We start from the raw sequence: 14,583 nt of genomic DNA, 5'->3' as shown, positions 1-14,583 counted from the left end.
TGTTGTATTTTTAAACCTTATTAACCTGTTTTTTAATGATTTTTTTAAAAATAAACGAATACAACCAATTTACAATCCAATAACGCAGTAAAAGAGCACCGAAGCTCCTAAAATGTTATATCACAGGTTGTCAGGCTTTACTGGAGCTTCCGTGGCGTTAAAACAAGCTGTGAACAAGCTCCACACATCCAGCTCATATTGAATCAGAACATGAAGACGGAGACACAGACCGAGCCCAGTCCAGAGCCTCCTCCCCCACGGTAGTTTCTGTAACTGACAGACAGAGAGACTTCCCCAAAGACAAAAACCTTAAGACACAACTGCTGTTGGGGTTGGCTTACTGCATAAACACTGACACACTTCAGCTGTCTCTGAATTACACTGGAGAGTAGACCCTTAATACAGATACGGACTGACAACATGGCTCCCGAGTGGCGCAGCGGTCTACAGCACTGACTCTCAGTGCTAGAGGCGTCACTACAGACCTTGGTTCGATTCCACGCTGTATCACAACCGCACGTGATTGGGAGTCCCATAGAGTAGCGCACAATTGGCCCAGCGTCATCCGGGTAAGGGTTTGAACGGGGTAGGCAGTCATAATAAATAAGAATTTGTTCTTAACTGACTTGCCTAATTAAATAAAGGTTCAATCAAATAAATGCCAGTATAGAACCAATACTATTCAAAAACAACAGCGGAAGGCCTTGAGGGTGTGTACATATTTTTCACCAAGCATCAGGGCGGAGGAAGTTCTCTGGATGAAATTAGTTTGACCTTTGATCAGCTTAGAAGAGCTGCCTGCACGAGGCCCAAGAGCCCTGGCCCTCATCCTCACCTCATCCCCCTCTCCTTCCGGCCTCACGCAATCCTCCAGCTGCAGGGGCAGACGAGGCTCGGCCTGGCTGACGACAAAAATCTGAAACAGGAAAAGAAGGTGAGATTTTTCTTTCGAAGGGAGACATTGGTTCAACTAGATTCACAGTTAGAAAGTTGCTCTAAACTCACAGTACTTTCCAGGTTCAACTGCTAGGCGGAACGGAAAGTACCACAATTCCAAAAAGAGAAAGCAGTCAAGAGAAGTCGTAGACTGATATCTTTGAACCAGTAGCTCCTCTGATTCACGGCTGTCCTCCCTCCGTGTGCATGTCTGTCGGTCTATTTGTCTGTGGTGTGGTCAGACAGAGCAGAAGACAGACCTACCCTCTCAATGTGCAACTCCACATCCTGCTGAGAGCAGCTCTCGATCGTCTGCTCCACCTTCTTCACCACCGCCTCCACGTCCACAATGCTCTCCTTGTTGATGCTGCAGACGGGGGTGTAAAGAGGCACAGCCCTTATCAGTCTACACAGATCAATTGAAGTCAGACGAGTGGGAGTCAGAGCAGTTGGTATACACGATATAAAGAAACAAAATACAAAAATGATGGCTACATAAATTCACCTGATGCTACTCTTCCTGAGGCAAAATGTCACAGGATAATGTTGCTTTGATCCACGGTTACCATGGTGTCAGACATTCTTATACCCTTTTCATTTAATCATCCGATTGCGACAACGTGCAAACACCAAACATCACAGCTATGAACTACAGTAAAACACCATTGGCCACACAACAATAAGACTGAGGTTAAACAACCCTCTGAAAGACATGCTGAGTGACTACCAGAGCAGGCCACTGCTATCCTATCCCACTGTTCCCAGGAACCCCAGGAGAGCCTCATAGAAATATGAAGAACTGTCAATACCAACTGTCACATAGCACGGGGCCAGATGGAGCAAGCCCGGTGTGATCCTTCACCTCTTCTCATTAAAAAGCAGTAATGAGAGACAGGAGCGTTGTCAATGGTGAACCCAGTCAGTCCACTGCAGCTGCCTCTGTCAGACGTTTCACACTATGGGGGGGGGGAATCAGCTAGACAAATAAAAAGCCCACATTAATAAGCTCATCCCTCTAACACCTGGCCAGCCTGCCCAGGGACAATGAACACTGCCCATCAACTAATATGACTAAGTCATACAAGTAAGTCTTTTGATTAACTAGACTAATGTCATGTCCATGGGGTGTACTTGTACATCAAGATGACTCACACCACAGGAGATCCTATGGTCTGTTCTGGGTCAGACAAGGCAACTGACTAGGCTGTGTCTTATATAAAGATATGTGAAATCGATTGTGTAATATTATGTTCTAGTAAGAGAAAGTTAACCAAGATACTTTGGTGCAGAGGATACCCTAACCCTAATTTAACTCGGCATGAGGAAGTGGAAATACTATACGTGACACAAGCATTACACGCTCTTCCCTATAGGTCACCACTGGCCTGGCTTAACCTCTTGATGATTACGAAAGGACCCATGTGACCCAGAAGCTTACTCAGCTTCCCCAGAATTCAATCAACATAGAACATGTCCAACAGTTAGAGTTCATTAACCGTTTAAGGCCAATAGTTGTGATTATTTATTTATTTTTAATAGTTGGGAAAAGTACAATATGCATTGTGTGGATTGAAAAGATTGGGGAGCAGGATGTTTAGATCTCTGCGGAAGCTGCAGGCCTCAACCCGATCTGTATCTCAAATGGCACCCTATTCCCTATGGGCTCTGGTCAAAAGTAGTGCACTTTATAGGGAATAGGGTGACATTTGGGACACAACCCGACTATACATTTGTCTTGATGTAAGCTGGTTCATGACAGACGTTTCATCATGGATTTGGTGGTTGTGTGCAATAACTGCAATACAATAAAGTGCTGAATCAAAACACCTATTTACACAAGCAAAGTAAAAACAAATTATTTTGGAGCAATCGAGCCACAGGATAAAAAAGAAAATACATGATCTGATAGTCTCGATCGAGCCAAATTGTGAGGAAGGGTGTTTGAAGGTACAGGTGAATGAGTGGTAGCAATGTAGAGCACAAACAGGGACCATTATTGTCCTTAAACTAGAAAGAATAAAATGCAATAGGAACTAAACGGTCAGAAACTACGAGGGGCCTACCTGAATTTGTCTAATAACAAATGATTGAAAACAAAAACAGTTGCAAAACGTTTTGCTACAGCGCACACCAGCTCTGAAGCAACCTCCTGATTGTATCACAGACACGTGGATTGAGAGGAAACAGTGAGCGGTCAAACCACTGACACAACTTACAAGGTCAGAGGGTCCTGTCAATGAGGTGAATGTTTTGACCTTGTGACCTTGGCCTAGATAACATGTGTGGCCTTTACTACTGGAGACACGGTCATTTTTAGTGACATGTTATTGACACGGAAGCACTACTGTAGCTAGCAATAAAGTGTAGGAGCAATTGCTAACTAACTGTAATCAATTTTAATTATGGGGCGGAACAATTCACTAATTTACCGTTAATTAGTCTCCAAAACGTCTCCAGTAATGTTAACTTTTTGACGTTACCACCTTCCAAGCATATTGGACTGACCCTACTGATCATACAAGAAGTGGCGTTGGGCCTATATAGTCTTTCCATTTATACTTCATTCAGCGTTTTTCATTGAAGGGTTTTAAGAGGCATTCATTAAGTGTAATCATGTCAACTTAGAGATTAGAACGTGTTTGACAAATCTGGCTTGGAAAAGTGCAGTATCCTTATGCTGTTATGCTTTTCATAAAGGCCTCCAGTAGAAAACGAAGTTGAGTCTGACCCATCGGTGAAAGCAACACGCTGACCCCACCGCTTGTGTCACGTGCGCAGAGCGGTGCAAAATAAATTTATGCATGCCTGTTATTCAATCATTATGCGTGGCCAGGCGCTAAAATAGAAATATGTTCTATTTGTGAAGCTCAACGAGCTGCAAGTCCGGCCTCTCCCATCTCCTCCTTGGTTTTTAAGAGCATATACCCACGTGGGTGATTGAAAGATGAACTGGTGTTCACATTCCAGTCAGTTGTACAGTCTTGGACACAAGTTGAGAATGACACAAATATTAATTTCCACAAAGTTTGCTGCTTCAGTGTCTTTAGATATTTTTGTCAGATGTTACTATGGAATAATGAAGTATAATTACAAGCATTTCATAAGTTTAAAAGGCTTTTATTGACAACTACATGAAGTTGATGTAAAGAGTCAATATTTGCAGTGTTTACCCTTCTTGTTCAAGACCTCTGCAATCTGCCCTGGCATGCTGTCAATTAACTTCTGGGCCACATCCTGACTGATGGCAGGCCATTCTTGTATAATCAATGATTGGAGTTTGTCATAATTTGTGGGTTTTTGCTTGTCCACAAGTTCTCAGTGGGATTAAGGTCTGGGGAGTTTCCTGGCCATGGACCCAAAATATCTATGTTTTGTTCCCCGAGCCACTTAGTTATCACGTTTGCCTTATGGCAAGGTGCTCCATCATGCTGGAAAAGGCATTGTTCGTCACCAAACTGTTCCTGGATGGTTGGGAGAAGTTGCTCTTGGAGGATGTGTTGGTACCATTCTTTATTCATGGCTGTGTTCTTACGCAAAATTGTGAGTGAGCCCACTCCCTTGGCTGAGAAGCAACCCCACACATGAATGGTCTCAGGATGCTTTACTGTTGGCATGACACACGACTGATAGCACTCACCCAGTCTTCACTGGACAAGCTTTTTTCTGGATGCCCCAAACAATCAGAAAGGTAATTCAGAGAACATGACTTTATCCCAGTCCTCAGCAGTCCAATCCCTGTACCTTTTGCAGAATATCAGTCTGTCCCTGATTTTTTCATGGAGAAAAAGTGGCTTCTTTGCTGCCCTTCTTGACACCAGGCCATCCTCCAAAAGTCTTGCCTGCTGCCATTCCTGAGCAAGCTCTGTACTGGTGGTGCCCCAGGCCCACAGCCGAATCAACTTTAGGAGACGGTCCTGGCGCTTGCTGGACTCTCTTGGCCGCCCTGAAGCCTTCTTCACAACAATTGAAACACTCTCCTTGAAGTTCTTGATGATCCGATAAATGGTTTATATAGGTAATCTTACTGGCAGCAATATCCTTGCCTGTGAAGCCCCTTTTGTGCAAAGCAATGATGACGGCACGTGTTTCCTTGCAGGTAACAATGGTTGACAGAGGAAGAACAATGATTCCGAGCACCACCCTCCTTTTGAAGCTTCCAGTCTGTTATTCGAACTCAATCAGCATGACAGAGTGATCTCCAGCCTTGTCCTTGTCAACACTCGCACCTGTGTTAACGAGAGAATCACTGATATGTCAGTTGGTCCTTTTGTGGCAGGGCTGAAATGCAGTGGAAATGTTTTTGGGGGATTCAGTTAATTTGCATGGCAAAGAAGGATTTTGCAATTAATTGCAATTCATCTGATCACTCTTCATAATATTCTGGAGTATATGCAAATTGCCATCAATTTGCAGCAGACTTTGTGAAAATTAATATGTGTCAAAACCTTTGGCCACGACTGTAGTAACGCATCGTAAAGTTGGTTTCCAACCGCCATATTAAGTCCAAAGAAGTAAAAAAGAAGCCTGAGGAAGGACGAGAGATGACGAGAAAGGAATATGGTTTACCATTTTATTTGTGGATTAATTGTCTGAGTAGAGGACCTTGTGTATTTCAGGCATAATAACAACCAAATGTTTATATCCCAGGACAAAATAACTAGCAACAGCAAGCTAGCTAGCTAAATTGCCATACATGCTTTTCGACCTCTCCCCCTATTAATATAATTGGTTCAAAGTTTGTTTTGAAATTTCAACCTGCTTGTCCTGACCTTGTCTGATCGTGTCCGGTTTGGTCAGCATGTAAGTCATAAGGGTAAATAATAAAATAGTAGGGCTACACTGTACCGGTTGAATATGTCACAATAATTCAAAAAAAGATGTCAAGAAAAATAGATTTAGACCCTACAGTTATCATTACCGCAAGTCACCCGCAAGAAACATGTGCGAAGGGACTTGAAATCATGTGGAATACTCTCAGAATGCGGTGTGGTTCGACGATAACGGTGACATTTTTCAAAGGCAGAGATGAGTGGCTGAGACGCGCCGACAGTGGACGCTTTAATTCAGGTTTCAAGTGATAGGCAATTGTCATTCAATAAACTTTTGGGTGTTTTATTAGTTTGCAGTGATTGTATGGCAATCAGATGAAAACAGCGTGAGTGGTTACGTTAATGTCACATTAAAAGTGAATACTTTTAAAAATGGTAAACAAACTTTCAGACCCATAGATATCCTATTATATTAATAGGGATTCTACATGTAATTCTGTGTTTCTGCTCCCCCAGAAACTCCAAATTGGAGGACCCAAGAGTGATTAATGACGCTCAGGCTCTTCCCATCTGATCTACTGTATTTACTCTTATCTGGGCAGGAATGGCTCCATTAAACACTGCTGTATCCCATCTGAAAGTGGCCGCTTTTGTCATGAGGTGAAAAATGATTGATTCCTTCAGAATGTGTGAAAATGGATTGGGCCCATTAGGAGCCAGCTTTTCCCACCATTGTTTGTCGGGGGCCTACAGGATATTCAGTCTTGTACTCACTTGGCGGCAAACTTGACCATCTGCTTGCTGGCACGCTCCCCCACGGCGACCAGGGCCTGCACGTTAAACTGCTGCTGACGCAGGACCAAGAAGCACTGCTTCCCTAAAACGATGACAACAATACAATAGGCATCAGCAGGGGCCCTCTCATTTGGGCTAGCAACTCCTAACTCACTTGTCAAAACAGGTGCCAAGGTGGTTCTATACAATGCCATGTCACTCTCTCAGGCCAACACGTCATACCTGTTTCAGATTCCACCTCTCACCCATTAAAACGCTTTTCACAGCATTTCCAGGTAACTGTCAGAACCGTGAACAGACGACCCTTTGAAGAAAGGTGTATGGAAGGAGGCTGAGAGTTTATTCCCAACCAAACACCTTGAGACTGTGTAAACCAGGTTTGTCTACCATCAGACACAACCCAAGTGCTTTGATGTGGTGTCCTCTGTTCATTGACTGGGAGGGGGGCTGTAATCCCCAAAAAGCAGTCACTTCATCCCAGTGTAAATCAGGATGTTATTCTGCTCTTAAGGACATCCTTCAGTGTGGAGCTGAATGATGGTTGAGGAAAATGGATTTTGACACGGAAGTTGTCCTGGAAGGAAGCCGTAACGATATCATCATAACACGATGGTTTATTTATTAGCATATTGTTAGCACAGTTGTGTACGTGCTGGATGTTTCAAATAATTTTGGATGGAATTCGACAGTTAGCCAAGGCTCAATGAGTTCATTGTATTATAGCCTCAAGCTCTGACAAGTTTGGAAAATAACAAATTAACCCACATTTGAGGTTCCATTTAAATAACTGAGCTTTGGTTGGAGTTTTCAAACTTTTCAAAAAGAGACTTGCATGTGCTTGTATAATAAATCTATAATAGCAAAAACATTGCACTCCACAACCCCCATCCCCTATGTCCCACATCACCAGCAAATAAGGTAAAAACTTCAAGTCTGGTGCCATTCTGTGATTTTCCAAGATTGTGCACAATTCTTTTAGCTTTTTGACCTTCCATATTTGCCAACCTGAGGAGAGTTGACTGAAAAAAACAAAGCTCTTCTCTGAATAGTGACTATTTGGCCCAAGGACAGTTGGTAATCTTTTTGGTAAACCCCAAGGTTCAGTTACGGCGCCATTTAGATTAGAAGGCTGGCTGTGTCCTGAGGACTAAAGGGAAAATATGAGTGATTGGGAGCTGGACAAAGATGGAGAATCTCACCTTTAGCTCTGCTGGTGTGAATCCGGGCACGCACCCAGATCAGCTGGCCTGCCTTCTCAGGTGTCAGCTCATGGACACGCACCAACCCTCTGTCTGGCTCACAGGGGAAGAAAAGTGTGCCTTTCAAGAAAACTTCAAAGTCCATATACCTCCTTCCCCCTTCTGCCCACACACACATTCACACAAAGAAGCTCATTTGGTTGTTCCACCAATTCGGTGCCTTTTGAGAAGTGTAACTTAGTTGTTGTTTTTTAAAGTCAGTCATAAAAAGCACATATTCAACTTCACAAAAAACACGTTTTTCCATCTCAAGTGGTTAAATAAAAAAATTACTATAGTAGGCCTAAGTGCCAAATAAAGTAAAGGCCATAAATCCCCTCTTGACAGGGGGAGTGGAAACTTGTGTGCTACAAGGAGCAGCAATTGAATGTAGTTTTCCACCACAAAACTGAAAGAAAGGAGAAAAGGAGGGGGGAAAAAAAGAGTAGAACCAGCACACCTGGTTTTACACTATGATTTGACTATTAGATGTTCAATGTTCCTTTTGAAAAACATTTGAAAAAGGAATAGTTTCACCATATTAAAACGAGAGTTCAGTTCACGTAACAGGGTGACCTTAAAATGAGGGACAGATGTAAACGAATCACAGTAAATAAAAGAATCATCTTTAAAATGGAGTGTCAAAGCAACAAAATAACAAGGGCTTTACAATGATGGTGAAACTTGAAGACATTTTGGGATTAAGGGATTACTTTAGCAAGCCTTTATTCATAGAAAAAAATGGATCGATTAAATTATCCATGTGGTCTATATTAAAAGGGCACCTAATTTAATATAACAGGCTTTTAAAATGCAATATCGGTGTGCAATTTCTCCTTAAAATATCAAAGGGACGCAAAAGGCACCCTTATTCATGGAAAGACACTCATATTACAAGGAGAGCAGAAGTCACAAATATGAAACACTCTGCGGCCCTGTGTAGTAGTCGCCCCATTCTCTGTCTTATGACAAATGAACTCCACTTTGCCCTGTGTCACTGATGCATGCTTAACGTTACATGCACCCCGGTGGCAGTGAGCCACCCATTTGGTTGAACCTGATTCCACCCACATATAATGCAGGCTGTCTCGCGCCATCTTTCCTCATCCCTGTGGACAAGCATGCAGGTGGGAAGGCAACTTTGTTGTATGCCATTGGAGCTGAAAGAGCAGGCAGACAACCCATCCGTCACATTTATCTGGGAGTTATGGCACGCCACAATCATCTTTGATATCTACGCCGTCTTTACTACTGGCGCCATGTCACTGAGTCACTCCGATATAATCACGTTATCTATATTACCTAACAGTAGGGGCTGTCGAAAATGGGGATATCCTCTGTAAATAATATGTTGGAACAAAGAAGAGAGGAGTTAGTTGTTGACTGTACTACTGACCCAGTTTCTGCTGGGACTGTACCATCGGAGGGACACCGTACCGATCCTTGGCAAAATCCTGATGAATAAGAGAGGAGTTCATTTGCTAAGCATTTGAATACACTAGCTTTATAGGAAACATCACTAGAGGTGCATACGTTTTGATTTTAATTTGGTATTGCGCCATATAGAAAAAGGTGTAAATAAATACTTCATATCTGAAACATGGAAGAATTGATCCTCAAGGATACTTACATCGTCATCTGTGCTTTGTTGGTCAGCAGACTGAAAAGAAAAGGCAAATCAATACAGTGGGACATAGGCCTAACATTGCATTTAAATAGTGGTAAACTGCCTTTATTAGGAACAGCAAGTGGACTGATTATCTGTGCAACAACTTCTTGGCGACCTTCATGCAAAATCCCCATACTATGAAAATCAGTATTAACGGTTAGGCTACCATTTCATTTCCCATGCAAGTTGATATGTCTACGGTATTGGCTGGTGGAATAGAGGGAGAATGAGTGGAATGGCCATGTAAGTGAATGGATGCTTTCGCAGTTTCTAAGATTCAAGGGAGAACGTATTCCATCTGAAATATAGGTTACTTTAAGTGTTTCACCGAAGACATTTTTCAGCAGCGGCGGCTGACACCATCTGAAATAACTGATGCGTGGCACTGCACTGTAGGGAGATGAGGAGCAAGCGGTGGCTGTGCACTCATGGGTCTTATCTGCGCAACTGTTCACCCTGTTTGCAACTAATATAAGTTGTAACTTGTTACTATAATCTTAAAAGGGTAGGTAGCATAAACGTAATCACATAACATACGGATTTGCATTCGTATACGCATCAAAAGTCGCAATGCAAAGTTACACCTCACTTTTACATTTAAAAAAACAAACATTTTTTAGTCAATACATAAAAACTATCCAAATTCAGAAGAAATGCCAAAACAATGCAGTTCCGGGGGAGGTGATGTAATATGGACCCGGTAAGCCAGCCTATTCCCTATAATGTAAACTCCAACAGAAATAATTTCAAAATGTATAACTTCAAATTAAACCGAATCATTTGCACTCACGACTAGTCGATTACATTTTATTTTCAGACAACTTACAAGCAAATACCTTATTAAATTAGTTGTTACAAATCAACTTGCAAGGTTGCTAGCCAACTAGCCTGCTAACGTCAGCCCTACTAGCCTGCTAATGTTAGCACTACCAGGCTGCTAACATTACATTAGCAACTTGCTGACTCATGTAGTGCTATCAAATGATATCTTACAGACAAATTCAAGAAAACCAAATACATTAAATCATCTAAACAGTTATCAAAGAACATTAGCTATATGTAGTTGTCTTAGCCAGCAAGCTAGCCAGCCTACTAACATGATCTATTTTGCCAACTAGCTATTAGCCTAGCCAGCCAAGCCTCACGATTATAGTCGGAATGCTAGAGCCCAATTACTGGAGACCAGCTAGAACACCGCTAACACAACTAAAACTCAAATCAAAGAAAAAGCAAAGACTTAAAGATTGATAGCTGGGGCCATCCGAAGGGAAAAATTGTAAAAGTGTCCGATTGAAACGCTATTAGCGCGCACCACCACTAACTAGCTAGCCGTTTGACATCGGTTACACAGGCTGAGTTAACTACCAAAGCCAGGGGGAGGCAGGCGGTTCACAGGCCTGATGGAGAGTCAGGGAAATCACAAATAGATTCCAGATGTCCGTCAGATGGCACGCTAGCACTAAGCCAAGGTGGGAAAATAGCCTACTTCACAGAGAACATGCCGAAAACGTTACAATCCCTCCATCAGTGCTCAGACTGTCCGCAATAAGGCTGAGAGAGGCTGGACTGAGGACTTGTAGGCCTGTTGTAAGGCAGGTCCTCGCCAGACATCACCGGCAACAACGGGCACAAACCACCGTCGCTGGTCCAGACAGGACTGGCAAAAAGTGCTCTTCACTGATGAGTTGCGGTTTTGTCTCACCAGGGGTGATGGTCGGAACTGCGTTTATCGTAGAATAAATGAGTGTTACACTGAGGCCTGTACTCTGGAGCGAAATCGATCTGGAGGTGGAGGGTTCCTCATGGTCTGGGACGGTGTGTCACAGCATCATCGGACTGAGATTGTTGTCATTGCAGGCAATCTCAACGCTGTGCGTTACAGGGAAGACATCCTCCTCCCTCATGTGGTACCCTTCCTGCAGGCTTATCCTGAAATGACCCTCCAGCATGACAATGGCACCAGCCATACTGCTCGTTCTGTGCGTGATTTCCAGCAAGACAGGAATGTCAGTGTTCTGCCATGGCCAGCGAAGAGCCCAGATCTCAATCCCATTGAGCACATCTGGGACCTGTTGGATTGGAGGGTGAGGGCTAGGGCCATTCCCCCCAGAAATGTCTGGGAACTTGCAGGTGCCTTGGTGGAACAGTGGGTTAACATCTCACAGCAAGAACTGGCAAATCTGGTGCAGTCCATGAGGAGGCGATGCACTGCTAAACTTAATGCAGCTGGTGGCCACACCACTTGCTGACTGTTACTTTTGATTTTGACCCCCCCTTTGTTCAGGGACGCATTATTCCATTTCTGTTAGTCACATGTCTGTGGAACTTGTTCAGTTTATGTCTCAGTTGTTGAATCTTGTTATGTTTATACAAATTAAATTTGCTGAAAATATACACAGTTGACAGTGAGAGGAGATCCCTGAGATGTATAGATATATACACACATACATACATGCATATACACACACACCGGACAATTTACATTGACTGCACTGTTGGTAAAGGGCTTGTATGTAAAGCATTTCATGGTAAAGACTACACTTGTATTCAGCGCATGTGGCAAATAAAGTTCTCATTTGGCACACACACATACAACCAGTCAAAAGTTTGGACACCAACTTATTCCAGGGGTTATCTTTATTTGTACTATTTTCTACATTGTAGAATAATAGTGAAGAAATTAAAACACATGGAATCATGTAGCTACCAAAAAATATATATATATAAATATAATTTTAGATTCTTCAAAGTAGCCACCATTTGCCTTGACAGCTTTGCACACTCTTGGCCTTCACTCAACCACCTTCATAAGGTAGTCACCTGGAATGCATTGCAATTAACAAGTTCATTTGTGGAATTTATTTCCTTCTGAATGCATTTGAGCCAGTCAGTTGTGTTGCGACATGGTAGCGGTGGTATACAGAAGAAGCCCTATTTGGTAAAAGACCAAGTCCATATCATGGCAAGAACAGCTCAAAAAGCGGAAGAGAAACGACAGTCCATCATTACGTTAAGACATGAAGGTCAGTCAATCTGGAAAATGGCAAGAACCTTGAAAGTTTCTTAAAGTGCAGTTGCAAAAACCATCAAGCGCTATGATGAAACTGGCTCTCATAAGGACTGCCACAGGGAAGGAAGACGCAGAGTTCTCATCTGTAGAGGATGAATTCATTAGAGTTAACTGCACCTCAGATTGCAGTCCAAGTAAATGCTTCACAGAGTACAAGTAAGACATCTTACTTGTCTTACTTGAATTGCTGTGCGTTTTGTTGCCAACCTATTTTGCTACCTGACAACTTTACGGGTTTCACTTTTTAATTACCGTTCATATATTTATTTTTTCCTCTACTTTTTCACTCCAGACGCTTTATCTGGACACGATTCGTCAGGACCTCCAACAGCCGAAGCTAAGTAGTAACATTAACATGATGCCTTCTAATTGCAGCCGCTGTGCTCGCCTTACGGCGAGGATAGCTGTACTGCAAGCCCAGCTTCAGACGCAATCGTTAGGCAAGGGTAATTTCAGTGTAGGAAAGGATGAAACAGCGTCTGTGCCACCAGTAAGTACAGATAGTAGTATAAATCCCCTGGCACAGTCCCCGCAGCCGGACAACTTTCTCACGGTTTCTGGAAGGAAATGCTGTAGGAACGCTCAACCGGTGTCGCTCATTCAGCAGACAGAAACTTTCAACCGGTTCTCCCCATTAAGCAGCGGGTCGGTGTCAGAGGCCGAGTGTTCTCTGGTCTCTACTCTTCCCATTACGGGGTCTGAGACGCCGAAGCTTCCCACCATTAGCTCTGACAAATTGAAAACTCTAGTCATTGGCGACTCCATTACCCGCAGTATTAGACTTAAAGCGAATCATCCAGCGATCATACACTGTTTACCCGGGGGCAGGGCTACAGACGTTAAGGCTAATCTGAAGATGGTGCTGGCTAAAGCTAAAACTGGCGAGTGTAGAGAGTATAGAGATATTGTTATCCACGTCGGCACCAACGATGTTAGGATGAAACAGTCAGAGATCACCAAGCGCAACATAGCTTCTGCGTGCATATCAGCTAGAAAGATGTGTCGGCATCGAGTAATTGTCTCTGGCCCCCTCCCAGTTAGGGGAGTGATGAGCTCTACAGCAGAGTCTCACAACTCAATCGCTGGTTGAAAACTGTTTTCTGCCCCTCCCAAAAGATAGAATTTGTAGATAATTGGCCCTCTTTCTGGGACTCGCCCACAAACAGGACCAAGCCTGACCTGCTGAGGAGTGACGGACTCCATCCTAGCTGGAGGGGTGCTCTCATCTTATCTGCCAACATAGACAGGGCTCTAACTCCTCTAGCTCCACAATGAAATAGGGTGCAGGCCAGGCAGCAGGCTATTAGCCAGCCTGCCAGCATAGTAGAGTCTGCCACTAGCATAGTTAGTGTAGTCAGCTCAGCTATCACCATTGAGACCGTGTCTGTGCCTCGACCTGGGTTGGGCAAAACTAAACATGGCGGTGTTCGCCTTAGCAATCTCACTAGGATAAAGACCACCTCCATTCCTGTCATTACTGAAAGAGATCATGATACCTCACATCTCAAAATAGGGCTACTTAATGTTAGATCCCTTACTTCAAAGGCAATTATAGTCAATGAACTAATCACTGATCATAATCTTGATGTGATTGGCCTGACTGAAACATGGCTTAAGCCTGATGAATTTACTGTGTTAAATGAGGCCTCACCTCCTGGCTACACTAGTGACCATATCCCCGTGCATCCCGCAAAGGCGGAGGTGTTGCTAACATTTACGATAGCAAATTTCAATTTACAAAAAAAAAAAATGACGTTTTCGTCTTTTGAGCTTCTAGTCATGAAATCTATGCAGCCTACTCAATCACTTTTTATAGCTACTGTTTACAGGCCTCCTGGGCCATATACAGCGTTTCTCACTGAGTTCCCTGAATTCCTATCAGACCTTGTAGTCATTGCAGATAATATTCTAATCTTTGGTGACTTTAATATTCACATGGAAAAGTCCACAGACCCACTCCAAAAGGCTTTTGGAGCCATCATCGACTCAGTGGGTTTTGTCCAACATGTCTCTGGACCCACTCACTCTCACAGTCATACGCTGGACCTAATTTTGTCCCATGGAATAAATGTTGTGGATCTTAATGTTTTTCCTCATAATCCTGGA

The 14,583-nt window shown here is 43.2% G+C and overlaps 1 protein-coding gene across 1 annotated transcript in view; it reads right to left on the bottom strand.

The window, feature by feature from the left end:
- The window catches only part of LOC124043797 (aspartate--tRNA ligase, cytoplasmic-like), a 35,978-nt gene that overhangs the window by 10,658 nt on the left and 10,737 nt on the right, over nt 1–14,583 (bottom strand). The window contains exons 3-8 of the mRNA XM_046362771.1: nt 9,369–9,398; nt 9,135–9,192; nt 7,700–7,792; nt 6,480–6,582; nt 1,201–1,303; nt 836–916 (exon numbers count right to left, since the gene is read on the bottom strand). Of these exons, the coding sequence (XP_046218727.1) occupies nt 836–916; nt 1,201–1,303; nt 6,480–6,582; nt 7,700–7,792; nt 9,135–9,192; nt 9,369–9,398 (468 nt within the window). The remainder of the gene's footprint in view (nt 1–835; nt 917–1,200; nt 1,304–6,479; nt 6,583–7,699; nt 7,793–9,134; nt 9,193–9,368; nt 9,399–14,583) is intronic.

The sequence above is a fragment of the Oncorhynchus gorbuscha genome, linkage group LG09, assembly GCF_021184085.1.
Source record: "Oncorhynchus gorbuscha isolate QuinsamMale2020 ecotype Even-year linkage group LG09, OgorEven_v1.0, whole genome shotgun sequence".
In the NCBI taxonomy this organism is placed as follows: domain Eukaryota; kingdom Metazoa; phylum Chordata; class Actinopteri; order Salmoniformes; family Salmonidae; genus Oncorhynchus; species Oncorhynchus gorbuscha.
Note: the sequence above shows the minus strand (reverse complement) of the source record. Positions and strands in the feature narration are given on the sequence as shown.